The sequence below is a fragment of the Lichenostomus cassidix genome, unplaced genomic scaffold (genome assembly GCF_008360975.1).
Source record: "Lichenostomus cassidix isolate B80296 unplaced genomic scaffold, HeHo_3.0 HiC_scaffold_40, whole genome shotgun sequence".
Taxonomy (NCBI): Eukaryota; Metazoa; Chordata; class Aves; order Passeriformes; family Meliphagidae; genus Lichenostomus; species Lichenostomus cassidix.
Genome location: NW_028147459.1, coordinates 1,632,254 through 1,648,596, shown reverse-complemented (window position 1 = coordinate 1,648,596; position 16,343 = coordinate 1,632,254). Strand labels below are relative to the sequence as shown.

At 55.9% G+C, this 16,343-nt stretch overlaps 2 protein-coding genes and 1 long non-coding RNA gene across 6 annotated transcripts in view; 1 reads left to right on the top strand and 2 right to left on the bottom strand.

Moving 5' to 3' along the window:
• Positions 1-11,692, bottom strand: part of LOC146422486 (ubiquitin-like modifier-activating enzyme 1) — a 51,715-nt gene extending 40,023 nt beyond the window's left edge. The window contains exons 1-4 of the mRNA XM_085046606.1: positions 11,565-11,692; positions 7,979-8,089; positions 6,737-6,795; positions 3,652-3,820 (exon numbers count right to left, since the gene is read on the bottom strand). Of these exons, the coding sequence (XP_084902732.1) occupies positions 3,652-3,820; positions 6,737-6,795; positions 7,979-8,089 (339 nt within the window). The 5' untranslated portion in view covers positions 11,565-11,692. The remainder of the gene's footprint in view (positions 1-3,651; positions 3,821-6,736; positions 6,796-7,978; positions 8,090-11,564) is intronic.
• Positions 11,693-12,362: 670 nt separating this feature from the next.
• NDUFB11 (NADH:ubiquinone oxidoreductase subunit B11) lies at positions 12,363-16,265 on the bottom strand. The gene is made up of 7 exons (XM_085046586.1): positions 16,077-16,265; positions 15,019-15,149; positions 13,480-13,601; positions 13,281-13,336; positions 12,959-13,153; positions 12,784-12,908; positions 12,363-12,442 (listed from the first exon to the last, which is right to left on the bottom strand). Exons 1-3 carry the CDS (start codon positions 16,224-16,226, stop codon positions 13,481-13,483), a joined length of 402 nt encoding a protein of 133 aa, XP_084902712.1. The 5' UTR covers positions 16,227-16,265; the 3' UTR covers positions 12,363-12,442; positions 12,784-12,908; positions 12,959-13,153; positions 13,281-13,336; position 13,480.
• Positions 12,437-13,475, top strand: LOC146422485 (uncharacterized). Of its 4 annotated transcripts, XR_014848152.1 has the most exons (5): positions 12,437-12,519; positions 12,697-12,827; positions 12,941-13,083; positions 13,209-13,244; positions 13,386-13,475. It is a non-coding gene; the product is annotated as an uncharacterized LOC146422485 (long non-coding RNA). The 4 variants fall into 4 exon arrangements; XR_014848153.1 differs by lacking the exon at positions 13,209-13,244 and having other exon boundaries at positions 12,941-13,066; positions 13,386-13,465; XR_014848154.1 differs by lacking the exon at positions 13,209-13,244 and having other exon boundaries at positions 13,374-13,438.
• Positions 16,266-16,343: the final 78 nt, after the last annotated feature.

Here is a 16,343-nt window from a genome sequence, read left to right as displayed (position 1 = left end):
TCCAAAAAAATCCCAAATTTCCCCCAAAATTTCCCCAAAAAACTCCAAAACCCCCAAAATTTCCCCAAACCCTCAAATTCCCCCAAAAACCCCCAAAAATACCCCCAAAAACCCCAAAAAAACTGCAAAAAACCACCAAAATTTCCCAAAAAAACCCCAAAATTTCCCAAATTTCCCCCAACCTCTCACCTGGGAGGCCAGGTCGGCCCAGCAGGCAGGGCTGGGGTCGTGCAGGGTGACAGATTGCCCCAAAAACCCCCAAATTCCCCCCAAAAAATTGCAAAAAACCACCAAAAATCCCCCCAAAACCCCAAAAATTCCCCCAAATTTCCCAAAAAATCCCCCAAAAACCCCAAAATTTCCCCAAAAACCCTCAAATTCCCCCAAGAAACTCTAAAATTTCCCAAAAACCCCATATTTCTTCCAAAACCCCCAAATTAACCCCCAAAAAACCGCAAATTTTCCCAAAAAACCCCCAAAATTCCCCCAAAATTTCCCAAAAAACCCCAAAATTTCCCAAATTTCCCCAAAGTCTCACCTGGGAGGCCAGGTCAGCCCAGCAGGCAGGGCTGGGGTCGTGCAGGGTGACAGATTTGACTCCCCCCAGCACCAGGTTCTTGGCCACCTCCACGCCCAGGGACAGATTTCCCCCAAAATCCCCCAAAAAACCCCAAATTCCTCCCCCCAAAAACCCCCAAAAAACTGCCAAAAATCCCAAAAAAGCCCCAAAATTTCCCTCAAATTCCCCAAAAAAACCCTAAAATTTTCCCCGAAAACTCTCAAATTCCCCCAAAAATCCGCCAAAAAACCCCCCAAAAAAACTGCAAAAAAGCCTGAAAATCCTCCCAAAAAACCCCAAAACCCCCAAATTTCTCCCAAAACTCCCAAAACCCCCAAATTCCCCCAAAATTCCAAAAAAATCCCAAATTTCCCCCAGAATTTCCCCAAAAAACCCCAAAACCACCCCCAAATTTCCCGAAAACTCTCAAATTCCCCAAAATTCCCAAAAAAATCCCAAAATTCCCCAAAAATCCCCAAATTTCCCCCAAAATTCCCCAAAAAACCCCAAATTTCCACCCCAAACACCCCAAAATCCCTCAAAAAAACCCCAAAAAACCCCAAAACCCCAAAATTCCACCCAAAAACCCCAAAATCCCAAAAAACCCCAAATTCCCCAAAAAATCCCACAAAAAACCCCAAATTTTCCCCAAAAAATCCCCAAAATTTCCCCAAAACCCTCAAATTCCCCAAAAAACCCTCAAATTTCCCCCCCAAAAACCCTCAAATTCCCCCAAAAACCGCAAAAAATCTAAACCCCCAAAAAACTGCAAAAAACCCCCAAAATTTCCCAAAAAACCCCAAATTTTCCCCCAAATCCCCCAAACTCTCACCTGGGAGGCCAGGTCAGCCCAGCAAGCGGGGCTGGGGTCGTGCAGGGTGACAGATTCCCCCAAAATTTCCCCCAAAACCCCTGAAATTTCCCCAAAATTTCTCCAAATTTCCCCCAAATTTCCCAAAAAACCCCAAAAATTCCTCCAAAATTCCCCCAAAAAAACCCCAAAATTCCCTAAAAACCCCAAAATTTCCCCAATAAACCCCAAAAACACCCCAAATTTCCCCCGAAAACCCTCAAATTCCCCCAAAAAACCGCCAAATTTCCCCCGAAAATCCCCAAAAAAACTGCAAAAAACCCCAAATTTTCCCCCAAAATTTCCCAAATTTCCCCCAAATCTCACCTGGGAGGCCAGGTCAGCCCAGCAGGCAGGGCCACCTCCACGCCCAGTGACAGATTTCCCCAAAATCCCCAAAAAACCCCAAATTCCCCAAAAAAACTACAAAGAAAACCCAAAACCCCCCAAAAAAAGCCAAATTTTCCCCAAAATTTCCCAAATTTCCCCAACCTCTCACCTGGGAGGCCAGGTCAGCCCAGCAGGCAGGGCTGGGGTCGTGCAGGGTGACAGATTTGACTCCCCCCAGCACCAGGTTCTTGGCCACCTCCACGCCCAGGGACAGATTTCCCCCAAAATCCCCCAAAAAACCCCAAAATCCCCCCAAAACCACCAAATTTCCCAAAATTATCCCAAATTTTTCCCAAAAACCCCTCAAATTTCCCCCAAAAACCCTCGAATTCCCCCCAAAACCGCAAAAATCCCCCAAAACCCCCAAAAAACTGCGAAAAACCACCAAATTTCCCCCATAAAATCCCCAAAAATTTCCAAAAAACCCCCAAAAAAACCTAAAACTCCCCAAATTTCCCCAAACTCTCACCTGGGAGGCCAGGTCAGCCCAGCAGGCAGGGCTGGGGTCGTGCAGGGTGACAGATTTGACTCCCCCAGCACCAGGTTCTTGGCCACCTCCACGCCCAGTGACAGATTTCCCCAAAATCCCCCAAAAAACTGCAAAAACCCCCAAAATCCCCCCAAAATTCCACAAAATACCCCAAAATTCCCCAAAATCCTCAAATTCCACCCAAAATCCCCCAAATGTCTCCCAAAATGCCCTAAATTCCACCCAGAATCCCCTAAAATCCTCCCAAAATCCCCTAAAATCCACTCAGAATCCCCTAAAATCCTCCCAAAATCCCCTAAAATCCACTCAAAATCCCCCTAAAAACCCCCAAATTTCTCCCAAAATCCCCTAAAATCCACTTAAAATTCACCCAAATCCCCCAAATTTCTCCCAAAATCCCAAATTTCCCCAAAATTTCCCCAATAAACCCCAACACCCCAAATTTCCCCGAAAACCCTCAAATTCCCCAAAAAAACCCCCAAAAATCCCCCTAAAACCCCCAAAAAACTGCGAAAAACCACCAAATTTCCCCCATAAAATCCCCAAAAATTTCCAAAAAACCCCCAAAAAAACCTAAAACTCCCCAAATTTCCCCCAAACTCTCACCTGGGAGGCCAGGTCAGCCCAGCAGGCAGGGCTGGGGTCGTGCAGGGTGACAGATTTGACTCCCCCCAGCACCAGGTTCTTGGCCACCTCCACGCCCAGTGACAGATTTCCCCCAAAATCCCCCCAAAAAACTGCGAAAACCCCCAAAATCCCCAAAAAAACCCCAAATTTCCCAAAATAATCCCAAAATTTTCCCAAAAACCCTCAAATTCCCCCAAAAAACCCCAAAAACACCCCAAATTTTCCCCGAAAACCCTCAAATTCCCCCAAAAAACCGCCAAAAATCCCCCTAAAACCACCAAAAAAACTGCAAAAAACCCCAAATTTTCCCCCAAATTTTCCCAAATTTCCCCCAAATCTCACCTGGGAGGCCAGGTCAGCCCAGCAGGCAGGGCTGGGGTCGTGCAGGGTGACAGATTTGACTCCCCCCAGCACCAGGTTCTTGGCCACCTCCACGCCCAGTGACAGATTTCCCCCAAAATCCCCCCAAAAAACTGCGAAAACCCCCAAAATCCCCAAAAAAACCCCAAATTTCCCAAAATAATCCCAAAATTTTCCCAAAAACCCTCAAATTCCCCCAAAAAACCCCAAAAACACCCCAAATTTTCCCCGAAAACCCTCAAATTTCCCCAAAAAACCCTCAAAATCCCCCTAAAACCCCCAAAAAACTGCGAAAAACCACTAATTTCCCCCATAAAACCCCCCAAAATTTCCCAAATTTCCCCCAAAACCCCCAAATTTCCCCAAACCTCTCACCTGGGAGGCCAGGTCAGCCCAGCAGGCAGGGCTGGGGTCGTGCAGGGTGACAGATTTGACTCCCCCCAGCACCAGGTTCTTGGCCACCTCCACGCCCAGCCCGCGCAGCCCCGACACCAGCACGTTGGAGGTCTGCATCCTCTTCATGGCCTCGTGGCCCAGAACGTACCTGCGGGGGAAATTCCAGGAAAAAAAATTCCTAAAAATCACAAGAAAATCATTCCAAAAAAAAAATTCCCTAAAAATCACCAAAAAAATTCTTTTCGCTAACAAAAAATCCCCCAAAAAAATCACCAAAAACTAAAAAAAAAAATCACCCAAAAAATCACCCAAAAAGATTTCCCCCAAAATTCTCTCAAATTCCCTCAAAATTCCCCAAATTTTATCCAAATTTCTCCATTTTCACTGAAATTCCTCCATTTTTTTCCCAAAATTCCCCAAATTTTTCCCGAAATTTCTGGGAAATTCAACGAAAACCAAAATTTTCCCCAAAATTTCCCCAAAATTCCCAAAATTCCCAAATCCTCACCGCCTTTGGGAAATTTGGGGGTTTTTGGGGGAAATTTGAGGGTTTTTTGGGGAAATTTGGGGGTTTTTGGGGAAATTTGAGGGTTTTTTGGGGAAATTTGAGGGTTTTTTGGGGGAAATTTGAGGGTTTTTGGGGAAATTTGAGGGTTTTTGGGGGAAATTTGAGGGTTTTTGGGGAAATTTGGGAGTTTTTGGGGGAAATTTGAGAGTTTTTGGGGGGAATTTGAGGGTTTCGGGAAATTGAGGGTTTTGGGGGAAATTTGAGGGTTTTAGGGAATTTGGGGTTTGGGGAATTTGAGGGTTTTTGAAGTTGGGGGTTTTGGAATTGGGGTTTTGGGGTTTGGGGGTTTGGGGAAAATTTGGGGTTTTGGAAATTTGAGGGTTTTTTGGGAGATTTGGTTTTGAAATTTGAGGTTTTGGGAAATTTGGGGGTTTTGGGGTGAGGGTTGGGAAAATTGAGGTTTTGGGGGAATTTGAGGTTTGGGGGAATTGAGGGTTTTGGAAATTGGGGGTTTTGAAATTGAGGGTTTTTAATTGAGGAATTTGGGGGTTTTTTGGGGAAATTTGAGGGTTTTTGGGGAAATTTTGGGGTTTTTTGGGGATTTTTTGGGGAAATTTTGGAGGTTTTTTGCAGTTTTTTGGGGGGTTTTTTCGGAGGTTTTGGACCTAAATGGTCAGTGGGGTTTTAAAATTGAGATTTCTGACCTGTTGGGTCTCAAATTTATAGGGTTTGAGAGGTTAATTAGTGAAAATCCCAAATTCGTGCGGATTGAAAACTAAATTCGTAAAAACCCCAAATTGTAGATATTCTAGAAGGAACCTTAACACCCCTAGGGGGAAATATTTGGGGTTTTTGGGGATCCTAAAAGGTCAGTGGGGTTGTGATCCTAATGTTTGGAACCTAATGAGGGTGTAGGGAATCCCAAATTTGTAGGGATTGAAAGGTAAATTGGTAAAAACCCCAAACTGGGGATCCTCTAGAAAGGATCTCAACACTCCTAAGGGGAAAAATTTGGGGTTTGAGGACCCTAAAAGGTTAGTGGGATCCTAATCTTGGTATTTCCAGCCCATTGAGGGTGTAGGGATTCCCAAATCTATGGGGATTGAGCCCTAAACTCATAAAAACCCCAAATCCATGAGGATTGAGCCCTAAGTTCCTAAAAACCCCAATCCATAAAAACCCCAAATCCAGGAAGATTGAGCCCTAAATTCATAAAAACCCCAAATCCACAGGGAATCCCAAACCCATGAAGATGGAACCCAAAACTCACAGAAACCCCAAATCCTAGAAAATTAAACCATAAACTCGCAAAAACCCCAAATCCACGAGGATTGAGCCCTAAACTCATAAAAACCCCAAATCCATGAGGATTGAACTCTGAACTCATAAAAACCCCAAATCCACAAGTACTGAACCCCAAACTCACAAAAACACCAAATCCACAGGGAATCCCAAACCCATATAAACCCCATAACCCCCAGGAGACCCCAAACCCCCCTGGAACAAACCCCAAACCCACAGGGAACCCCAAATCCAGGGAGATTGAAACCTAAATCCACAAAAACCCTAAATCCAAGAGAATTAAATCATCAATTCACAAAGACCCCAAATCCATGAGGATTGAGCCCTAAACTCATAAAAACCCCAAATCCATGAGCAGTGAACCCAAAACTCACAAAAACCCCAAATCCATGAGCAGTGAACCCTAAATCCATAAAAACCCCAAATCCACAGGGAACCCCAAACCCATAGGGAACCCCAAATCCATGAGCATTGAACCCCAAACTCATAAAAACCCAAAATCCACAAAAACCCCAAATCCAAGAGAATTAAACCATAAATTCACAAAAACCCCAAATCCATAGGGATTAAACCCTAACCTCATAAAAACCCCAAATCCAAGAGGATTGAGCCCTAAATTCACAAAAACCCCAAACCCCCTGAACAAACCCCCCAACCCCACAGGGAACCCCAAACCCCCTGAAACAAACCCCAAACCCACAGGGAACCCCAAATCCAGGAAGATTGAACCCAAAACTCATAAAAACCCCAAATCCAAGAGGATTGAACCCTAAGTTTATAAACCCCCAAATCCATAAAAACCCTAAATCCAGGAAGATTGAACTCTAAATCCATAAAAACCCCAAATCCATAGGGAATCCCAAATCCATGAGGATTGAACCCTAAACTCATAAAAACCCCAAATCCATGAGGATTGAACCCAAAACTCACAAAAACCCCAAATCCATGAGCAGTGAACCCTAAATCCATAAAAACCCCAAATCCACAGGGAATCCCAAACCCACAGGGAATCCCAAACCCACAGGGAACCCCAAATCCATGAGGATTGAACCCCAAATCCACAAAAACCCCAAATCCACAAAAACCCCAAATCCAAGAGAATTAAACCATAAATTCACAAAAACCCCAAATCTATGGGGATTAAACCCAAAACTCACAAAACCCCAAACCCATATGAACCCCAAACCCCCTGAACAAACCCCAAAATCCCTGAACAAACCCCAAAATCCCCCCAGGAGCCCCCAAAGCACTCACAGCTGGCGGGAGTAGAGCCCCTCGTCGATCTCGGCCTCAGCCCCGTTCTTCGCCATTCCCTGGGGACACGTGGGGACAGCCGTGACACCCAGGGGACAACAGGGTGGCACCCAGGGGACACCGAGGGGACGTGGGGGTGGCACCGAGGGGACAGCCGTGACACCAAGGGGACGTGGGGGTGGCACCGAGGGGACAGCCGTGACACCCAGGGGACACCGGGGTGGCACCAAAGGGACATACCAGGGTGGCAGCGAGGGGACATGGGGGTGGCACTGAGGGGACACCAGGAGGTGGCACTGAGGGGATATGGGGGTGTCACCGAGGGGACACCAGGGTGGCACCGAGGGGACATGGGGGTGGCACTGAGGGGACATCAGGGGGTGACAGCGAGGGGACATGGGGTGGCACTGGGGCTGGGTCAGGCTGGGAGGGGATTGAGGTGGGGTGGCAGTGGGGGGTGTCACTGTGAGGTGACAGTGACACTCTGGGGGTGACACTGTTTGTGGTGGGACACTGGGTTGTGTCACTCTGAGGTGACAGTGACATCCTGGGGGTGGCATTGGGGACATTGAGGACATTGGGGACTGAGGTGTTTGCCACCCTGAGGTGACAGGTGGCACTGGGGACATTGGGGACATTGGGTTGTGTCACTCTGAGGTGACAGTGACACTGCTTGTGGTGGGGTACATTGGGGACAGGGGGGTTTGTCACTCCGAGGTGACAGTGACACCCCCAGGGTGGCATTGGGGACACTGGGGTGCCAAAGAGGGACCCCAGGGGACAGCAAGTGACAAATAAATGTCACCAGCAAGGTGACAGTGGTGGGGACATCGAGGGGCACACGTCACCCAGGTGACACCCAGGTGACATCCAGGTGACACTGAATGACCACAGGTGACACTGAGTGACCTCAGGTGACACCCAGGTGACTCTGTGTGACCCCAGGTGACACACAGGTGACACCGAGTGACCCCAGGTGACACCCAGGTGACACCGAGTGACCCCAGGTGACACCCAGGTGACACCCAGGTGACATTGAATGACCACAGGTGACACCCAGGTGACACTGAGTGACCCCAGGTGACACCCAGGTGACACTGAATGACCACAGGTGACACCCAGGTGACATCCCGCCCGCAGCAGCAGCTCCCAGAGCCACGCAGGTGACAATGACCCCAGAAGCGGCGCCAGGCTCTCCCCAGAGGGTGACAATCCCCCCCGAGTCCCCCGGGTGACACTCACGTTGGTGGGGGTGACGCTTGGGGACACGGCGGGGACAGGGGCACGGCTGGAGCCCGTCGGTGGCTCTGACCCAGAGACGCGGCGCTTCTTGGACAGCGGGGAGCTGGACATCTGGGGACAGGGACAGGGACAGCGTCAGGGACAGCTGGGGACAGCTGGGGACAGGGACAGACAGTGTCAGGGACAGCTGGGGACAGGGACAGACAGCGTCAGGGACAGCTGGGGACAGCTGGGGACATCTGGGGACAGGGACAGACAGCTGGGGACAGCTGGGGACATCTGGGGACAGGGACAGACAGCTGGGGACAGCTGGGGACAGGGACAGACAGCGTCAGGGACAGCTGGGGACAGCTGGGGACAGGGTCAGGGTCAGGGACAGACAGTGTCAGGGACAGCTGGGGACAGCTGGGGACAGCTGGGGACAGGGACAGGGACAGCGTCAGGGACAGCTGGGGACAGGGACAGACAGCTGGGGACAGCTGGGGACAGGGACAGACAGGAACTGGACAGCTGGGGACAGGGACAGCGTCAGGGGACAGCTGGAGACAGCTGGGGACAGGGGACAGGGTCAGGGGACATCTGGGGACAGGGACAGGGTCAGGGGACAGCTGGGGACAGGGACAGACAGCGTCAGGGACAGCTGGGGACAGGGACAGTGCCAAGGGACAGCTAGGGACAAGAACAGGGCCAGGGAACAGCTGGGGACAAGGACAGGGCCAGGGGACAGCTGGGGATGGCTGGGGGCAAGGACAGGGGACAGCTGGGGACAAGGACAGGGTCAAGGGACATCTGCAGACGCAGGGGAGATGGACATCTAGGCACAAGGACAGGGTCAGGGGACACCCGGGGACAAGGATAGGGTCAGGGGACACCCGGGGGCACAGGGGAGCTGGACATCTGGGGACAGGGGACAGCAGAGAACTGGACATTTGGGGACAGCAGGGAGCTGGACATTTGGGGACAGGGGACAGCAGGGAACTGGACATTTGGGGACAGCAGGGAACTGGACATTTGGGGACAGGGGACTCCCAGGAGTCAGCTGGACATTTGGGGACAGAAGACAGCCAGGGTCACACGGGGACAGCAGGGGACAGGGGGACACTGGCAGAGATGCTGGGAGCAAAAAGTGACACCGACAGCAGTGGGTGACACTTGGTGGCACTGAGGGGGACACGGTAACACACGGGGTGGCAGCAGGGACAGGGAATGTCACCAGAGCAGGATGGGAGGTGACACCGGATGGTGGCACTGAGTGACATGAGGGAGCAGCAGGGATGGAAAGAGTGAGGCAGAGTGACACCAGGTGACACCAGGGATGGAGAGGGTGACACCAGGTGACACCGGCGATGGAGGGTGACACCAGGCAGGACACCAGGTGACACCAGGGATGGAGAGGGTGACACCGGCGATGGAGGGTGACACCAGGCAGGACACCAGGTGACACCAGGGATGGAGGGTGACACCAGGCAGGACACCAGGTGACACCAGGGATGGAGGGTGACACCAGGCAGGACACCAGGTGACACCAGGGATAGAGAGGGTGACACTAGGGATGGAGAAGGTGACACCAGGCAGGACACCAGGTGACACTAGGGATGGAGAGGGTGACACTAGGGATGGAAAGAGTGATGCAGGGTGACACTGGGTGACACCACGGATGGACAGGGTGACACCAGGTGACACCGGGGATGGAGAAGGTGACACCACGTGACACCAGGCAGGACACCAGGGATGGAAAGAGTGATGCAGGGTGACACCAGGTGACACCGGGGATAGAGAGGGTGACAGTAGGCAGGACACCAAGTGACACTGGGAATAGAGAGGGTGACACCAGGTGACACCAGGGAGGGAGAGGGTGACACTGGGCAGGACACCAGGTGTCACCGGGGATACAGAGGGTGACACCAGATGACACCAGAGGATGGATGGTGACACCAGGCAGGACACCAGGTGACACCAGGGATGGAGAGGGTGACACCAAGGGACACCAGGCAGGACACCAGGTGACACCAGGGATGGAGAGGGTGACACCAAGGGACACCAGGCAGGACACCAGGTGACACCGGGGATGGAGAGGGTGACACCAGGCAGGACACCAGGGATGGAAAGAGTGATGCAGGGTGACACCAGGTGACACCACGGATGGAGAGGGTGACACCAGGCAGGACACCAGGTGACACTGGAGATAGAGAGGGTGACCGAGGTCACCGCGCAGGAACACCAGGTGAGACAGCAGGTGACACCAGGGATGCACAGGGTGACAATGGGGGACACCGAGGGGTGGAGCGGGACAGCGGATGATGCTGAAGGGTGGATAGGGGGACATTTGGGGACAAGGAGGAGGGCACTGAGGGGGGCAGAGAGACATTGGGGGACAGGGAGAATGGCACTGAGGGGGGCAGAGGGACACTTGGGGACATCGGGGGACAGGGAGGATGGCACTGGGGGGGACAGAGCAACACTTGGGGACAGGCAGGGTGGCACTGAGGAGACAAAGCGACACTTGGGGACAGAGAGGGTGGCACTGAGGGGGACAGAGGGACACTTGGGGACAGTGAGGGTGGCACTGGGACACTTGGGGACAGGGAAGATGACACTGAGGGGACACCCACGGCACCCCCATCGCCCCCACCCCGAGGCTCTGGGGGTCCCGAGGGTCCCTCTGAGGAGATCCCACCCGCTGAGGGAATCCCGATTTTGGGGACACTTTGAGCACAACTTCCCCATTAACCGGATTCCCCAGCGCCGAGGGTCTCTCCCATCCCCGGGGGTCCCTGAGGGGAGCCAGGCCCAGCTCCTCACCCTGACTTTTAACTGAAATTTCTCATTAACCGGATTCCCCCATCCCCGGGGGTCTCTCCCAGCCCCGGGGTTATCTCCCATTCCCGGGGGTCTCTGAGGGAAGCCAGGCCGCGCTCCTCTCCCTCAGAACCCTCAGGGAGCGGCCGCTTCCCCACTTTTAGCTGAAATTTCTCATTAACCGGATTCCCCAGCCCCGGGGATCTCCCAGCGGCCGCTCCCCAACCCCGGGGGTCTCTCCCATCCCCGAGGGTCCCTCCCATCCCCGGGGTTATCTCCCATCCCCGGGGGTCTCTGAGGTGAACCAGGCCGCGCTCCTCTCCCCCAGAACCCTCAGGGAGCGGCCGCTTCCCCACTTTTAGCGCAAATTCCCCATTAACCGGATTCCCCCAGCCCCGGGGGTCTCCCAGCGGCCGTTCCCCATCCCCGAGGGTCTCTCCCAGCCTCGGGGGTCTCTGAGGGCGCTGAGGCAGAGGAGCTCGGCCTGGCTCCCCTCAGGGAGCGGCCGCTTCCCCACTTTTAGCTGAAATTCCTCATTAACCGGATTCCCCCAGCCCCGGGAGTCTCTCCCATCCCCGGGGGTCCCTGAGGTGAACCAGGCCGCGCTCCTCACCCTCACCGCCCTCAGGGAGCGGCCGCTTCCCCTCACAGCCTCCCCGCCCTCCTCAGGCCTCAACCCCCCTTCTCCCCCGCCACAACCGGACCCACCCACCCCGGCGCCTCCCCTCACCGCCCCCCATGCCGGGAGCCCCGCCGGGGCGCCCCGGGCCGTCCCCGAGCCCCGCACCAATGTCGCTGTCCAGGCCCCGCCGCCGGGTCCCGCCCGCTCCGCTCGGCTCCTCCGCGACAAGATGGCGGCCGCGGCCGCTGCCACCCGCCGCCCCCTCCCGGACCGCGGTTGGCCACGCCCACCGCGCGCTCCTATTGGTGGGCTCCGATAGGAACCGCGCGCTGATTGGTCGTTCCCTCCCGCCACCGCCCGCCCCGCCTCAGCCGCCAAGGGGATTGGGCGGGCGCGCCCCGGCTGGCCACGCCCCCTTGCTGCCGCAGGGCCCGGATGGCTAGGCCACGCCCCCTGTGCGTGCATACGGAATGAGGCGGCGTGGTGACGTCACAGGGCCCGACGGTGGCCGGGAGGGGACACGGGGCTGGGAATGGCGGCGCGCGCGGGGATTACCGGGATTATCGGGGATGTTTGGGATTTCCGGGGATTTTTGGGATTTCCGGAGGGGTTTTGGGGCTCTAGGGGTCCTTGGGGGGCATAGAGAAGCCCCTGGGGAAGATCTAGGGGCGTAGGAAGGGATAAATGAACCTAAGAGAGGTTTCCGTGCGGTTGTAGGAACCAATGAATAAATCGTAAAACTCAATAAACCGGATTTAAACTCTTTAAAATAACTCTGTGAGTGCTTTATAAGCACCCCGGGTGGCTCGATGGGCAACCAGGACCCATTTATTGGCCACCAGCGGCTCTCGGGGCGACAAATCGCACCGGCGCCGTCGCTAGCTGATGACGTCACGCGGCCGCAATGCCTGCCGGGAGTTGTAGTCCATTCTCTCCCCCAATAATAAAAACCCAACACTGAGATTTGGGGGAAAAAAACTAATTTATTTCAACCCGACAGCGAGCCGTGGGGACCCTGGAGGGACTCGGGGGGTCTCAGGTCACTCTGGGGGACAGCTGGGTGGCCAGGGGACAGTTTGGTGTCCAGGGGTCACTCTGGGGGACAGCTGGGCATCCAGGGGTCACCCAGAAGGGACAGTTGGGTGTTCTGGGGTCATTCAGAGGGACAGTTGGGCATCCTGAGGTCATTCTGGGTGACAATTTGGCATCCAGGGGTCACTCAGATGGGACAGCTGGTCATCCAGGGGTCACTTGGGTGTCCAGGGGTCACTCAGATGGGACAGCTGGCTATCCTGAGGTCACTCTGAGGGACAGCTGGCCATCCAGGGGTCACTTTGGGGGGACAGCTGGGTGTCCAGGGGACAGTTTGGCATCCAGGGGTCACTCCTGGGGGACAACTGGGTGTCCAGGGGTCACTCTGGGGGGACAGTTTGGTGTCCAGGGGACAGCAGGCCATCCAGGGGTCACTCAGAGGGGACAGCTGGCCATCCAGGGGACAGTTGGGGGTCACTCTTGGGGACAGCTGGGTGTCCAGGGCACAGCTGGCCATCCAGGGTCACTCCAGGGGACAGCTGGCCATCCAGGGGTCACTCTGGGGGGATAATTTGGTGTCCAGGGGACAGCTGGCCATCCAGGGGTCACTCAGGGGGGACAGCTGGCCATCCAGGGTCACTCCAGGGGGACAGTTGGGTGTCCAGGGGACAGTTTGGCATCCAGGGGTCACTCAGAGGGAACAACTGGCCATCCTGGGGTCACTCCAGAGGACAGTTGGGGGTCACTCTTGGGGACAGCTGGGTGTCCAGGGCATAGCTGGCCATCCAGGGTCACTCCAGGGGACAGTTGGGTGTCCAGGGTCACTCCAGGGGGACAGTTGGGGGTCACTCAGAGGGAACAGCTGGCCATCCAGGGTGACTCTTGGGGACAGTTTGGTGTCCAGGGTCACTCCAGGGGGACAGTTGGGTGTCCAAGGGACAGTTTGGTGTCCAGGGTCACTCTTGGGGACAGCTGGCCATCCAGGGATCACTCTTGGGGACAGTTTGGGGTCCAGGGGTCACTCTTGGGGACAGTTTGGTGTCCTGAGGTCACTCAGGCGGCAGGGCCAGCCGCGCAGGGTCATAGTAGTTGGAGGTGAGCAGAGGAACTCCTCGGCGCTCTCTGTCCCTCACCTGCCGCTCAGCCTCCCGCCGAGCCCACTGCTGCAGCCTGGGGACAGCGGGGACAGTGGGGACAGGGGACAGCGGGGGGGTTCACCATGGCACCAGCTGACCACAGCTCGGGTCACCCGTGTCCTAAACTGACCCCAGTTTGGGTCACCATGGCACCAGCTGACCACAGCTCGGGTCACCCATGTCCCAAACTGACCCCAGTTTGGGTCACCATGGCACCAGCTGACCACAGCTTGGGTCACCCGTGTCCCAAACTGACCCCAGTTTGGGTCACTCACGTCCCAAACTGACCCCAAATCCCAAACTGACCCCAGTTCGGGTCACCCATGTCCCCAACTGACCCCAACTTGGGTCACTCACATCCCAAACTGACCCCAATTTGGGTCATTCATGTCCCAAACTGACCCCAAATCCCAAACTGACCCCAATTTTGGTCACTCATGTCCCAAACTGACCCCAAATCCCAAACTGACCCCAACTCGGGTCACCCACGTCCCAGACTGACCCCAACTCGGGTCACTCACGTCCCAAACTGACCCCAACTCGGGTCACTCACGTCCCAAACTGACCCCAATTTGGGTCACTCACGTCCCAAAGTGACCCCAAATCCCCTCGGGGGATCCTAAAAAACTCCCTGGAGGATTCCACCACACCCACAAACCCCCCAGAACCCCAAAACCCCAAAACCCCAACCAGGACCCCCAAAATCCCTACCCCCTCCCCAATTAACCCCAGGGGGAGCTCCAGGGTGGGACCCCAGCCCCACAGACCCCCAGAGTCACAGACCCCCCCCCAGCCCCACAGATCCCCCAGCCCCATAGATGCCCCCCAAACCCCATAGAGAAACCCCAAACCCCATAAACCCCAAACCCCATAGATCCCCCAGCTCCCATCAATCCCCCAAACCCCATAAATCCCCCAAATCCCATATATCCTCCAGCCCCACATCTCCCCAGCCCCAAAGCCCCCAGACCCACAGACCCCAGAGTCAGAGACCCCCAAACCCCAGCCCCACAGCCCCACAGACCCCCAGCCCTACAGACCCACAGCCCCAGACCCCAGACCCCAGAGTCACAGACCCCCAGCCCCACAGACCCCCAGATTCACACACCCCCAGCCCCAAACCCCCAGAGTCACAGAGTCACAGACCCACAGACCCCAAACCCACAAACCCCAGCCCCACAGACCCCAAGCCCCCAGATCCACAAAACCCCAGCCCCCCAGACCCCCAGCCCCCAAACCCCAGCCCCACAGCCCCACAGCCCCCAGACCCACAGACCCCCAGACCCCCAGAGTCACAAACCCCACAGCCACAGACCCCAGACCCCATAGAGTCCCAAACCCCCAGCCCCAGCCCCCCAGACCCCCAGAGTCACAGACCCCCAGCCCCCAGACCCCATATCCACAGCCCCCAGCCCCAAACCCCAAACCCCCCAGCCCCCAGCGGCACGGACCCGTAGTCGGGCAGGTAGTGCACGAACACAGCTCCCAGCACGATGGCGACAGAGATCCCCGCGAGGAACGCTGCGCGCATGTTGAGAGCGTCGGCAGCGGGGTCAGCCGAGAAACCGTGATAGTCAGGGTTCTGGGGGAGGAGGGACAGACACCTGAGCGCACCTGGGGACAGCTAGGGACACCTTGATACACCTGGGGACACCTGGGGATACCTGGGGACACCTGAGCACACCTGAGCATCACACCTGAGCGCACCTGGGGACACCTGGGGACAGCTGGGGACACCTGAGCACACCTGAGCATCACACCTGGGGACAGCTGAGCACATCTGGGCACACCTGGGGATACCTGGGGACAGCTGGGGACACCTTGATACACCTGGGGACCCGTGGGCCAACCTGGGCATCACACCTGGGGACAGCTGAGCACACCTGGGCACACCTGGAGGCACCTGGGCACACCTGGGGACGCCTGGGGATGCCTGGGGACAGCTGGGGACAGCTGGGTCACACCTGAGCACACCTGGGGACACCTGGGCATCACATCTGAGCACACCTGGGGACACCTGAGCGCACCTGAGCACACCTGGGAGCACCTGGGGATGTGTGGGGACACCTGAGCACTCCTGGGGACACCTGGGGACACCTGGGCATCACACCTGAGCACACCTGGGGATGCCCGGGCACACCTGGGGACACCTGGGGATGCCTGAGCACACCTGGGCATCACACCTGGGGATGCCTGGGGACACCTGAGCACTCCTGAGCACTCCTGAGCACTCCTGGGCACACCTGAGGACCTCTGGAGACCCCTCCCCTAATTAATTAATCAATCCCCTAATTAAACCCGGGCCGAGACCCTCATCACAAGCCGCTCCCGCTCGTTGAGTGTGATTAATGAGCTCCTTGAGGCCACGCCCCGAAGAGAGCCACGCCCACCAAAGCCACGCCCATTTTAATGAAACCACGCCCACCCACCAGAGACCACGCCCACTCCCATCCCACCTCGGCTCCGCCCCCTCAGGCCCCGCCCCCCCGCCGTGCCCTTGCCCGCTCACCTTCCTCTGCGCCACCAGCATGGGCTCCTCCTCGTGCTCCTCGCCGAGCGGCCTGGGCAGCGCCACGGCGCCGGGAGCTCCCGCCGCCCTGCCCCGCGCCCCGGCCGGCATCGCCCGCAGCGCCCGCAGCGCCCTCACCAGCGCCGCCATCTTCCCCGCCGCTCCGATCCGCCTTTTCCGCTCCGCGCGGCCAATGGGAAATCCGGACAGCGTGTTTGTCCCGCCCCCGAGTTGCTTAGCCAATCACACCGCGGCATTCGCTTTCTC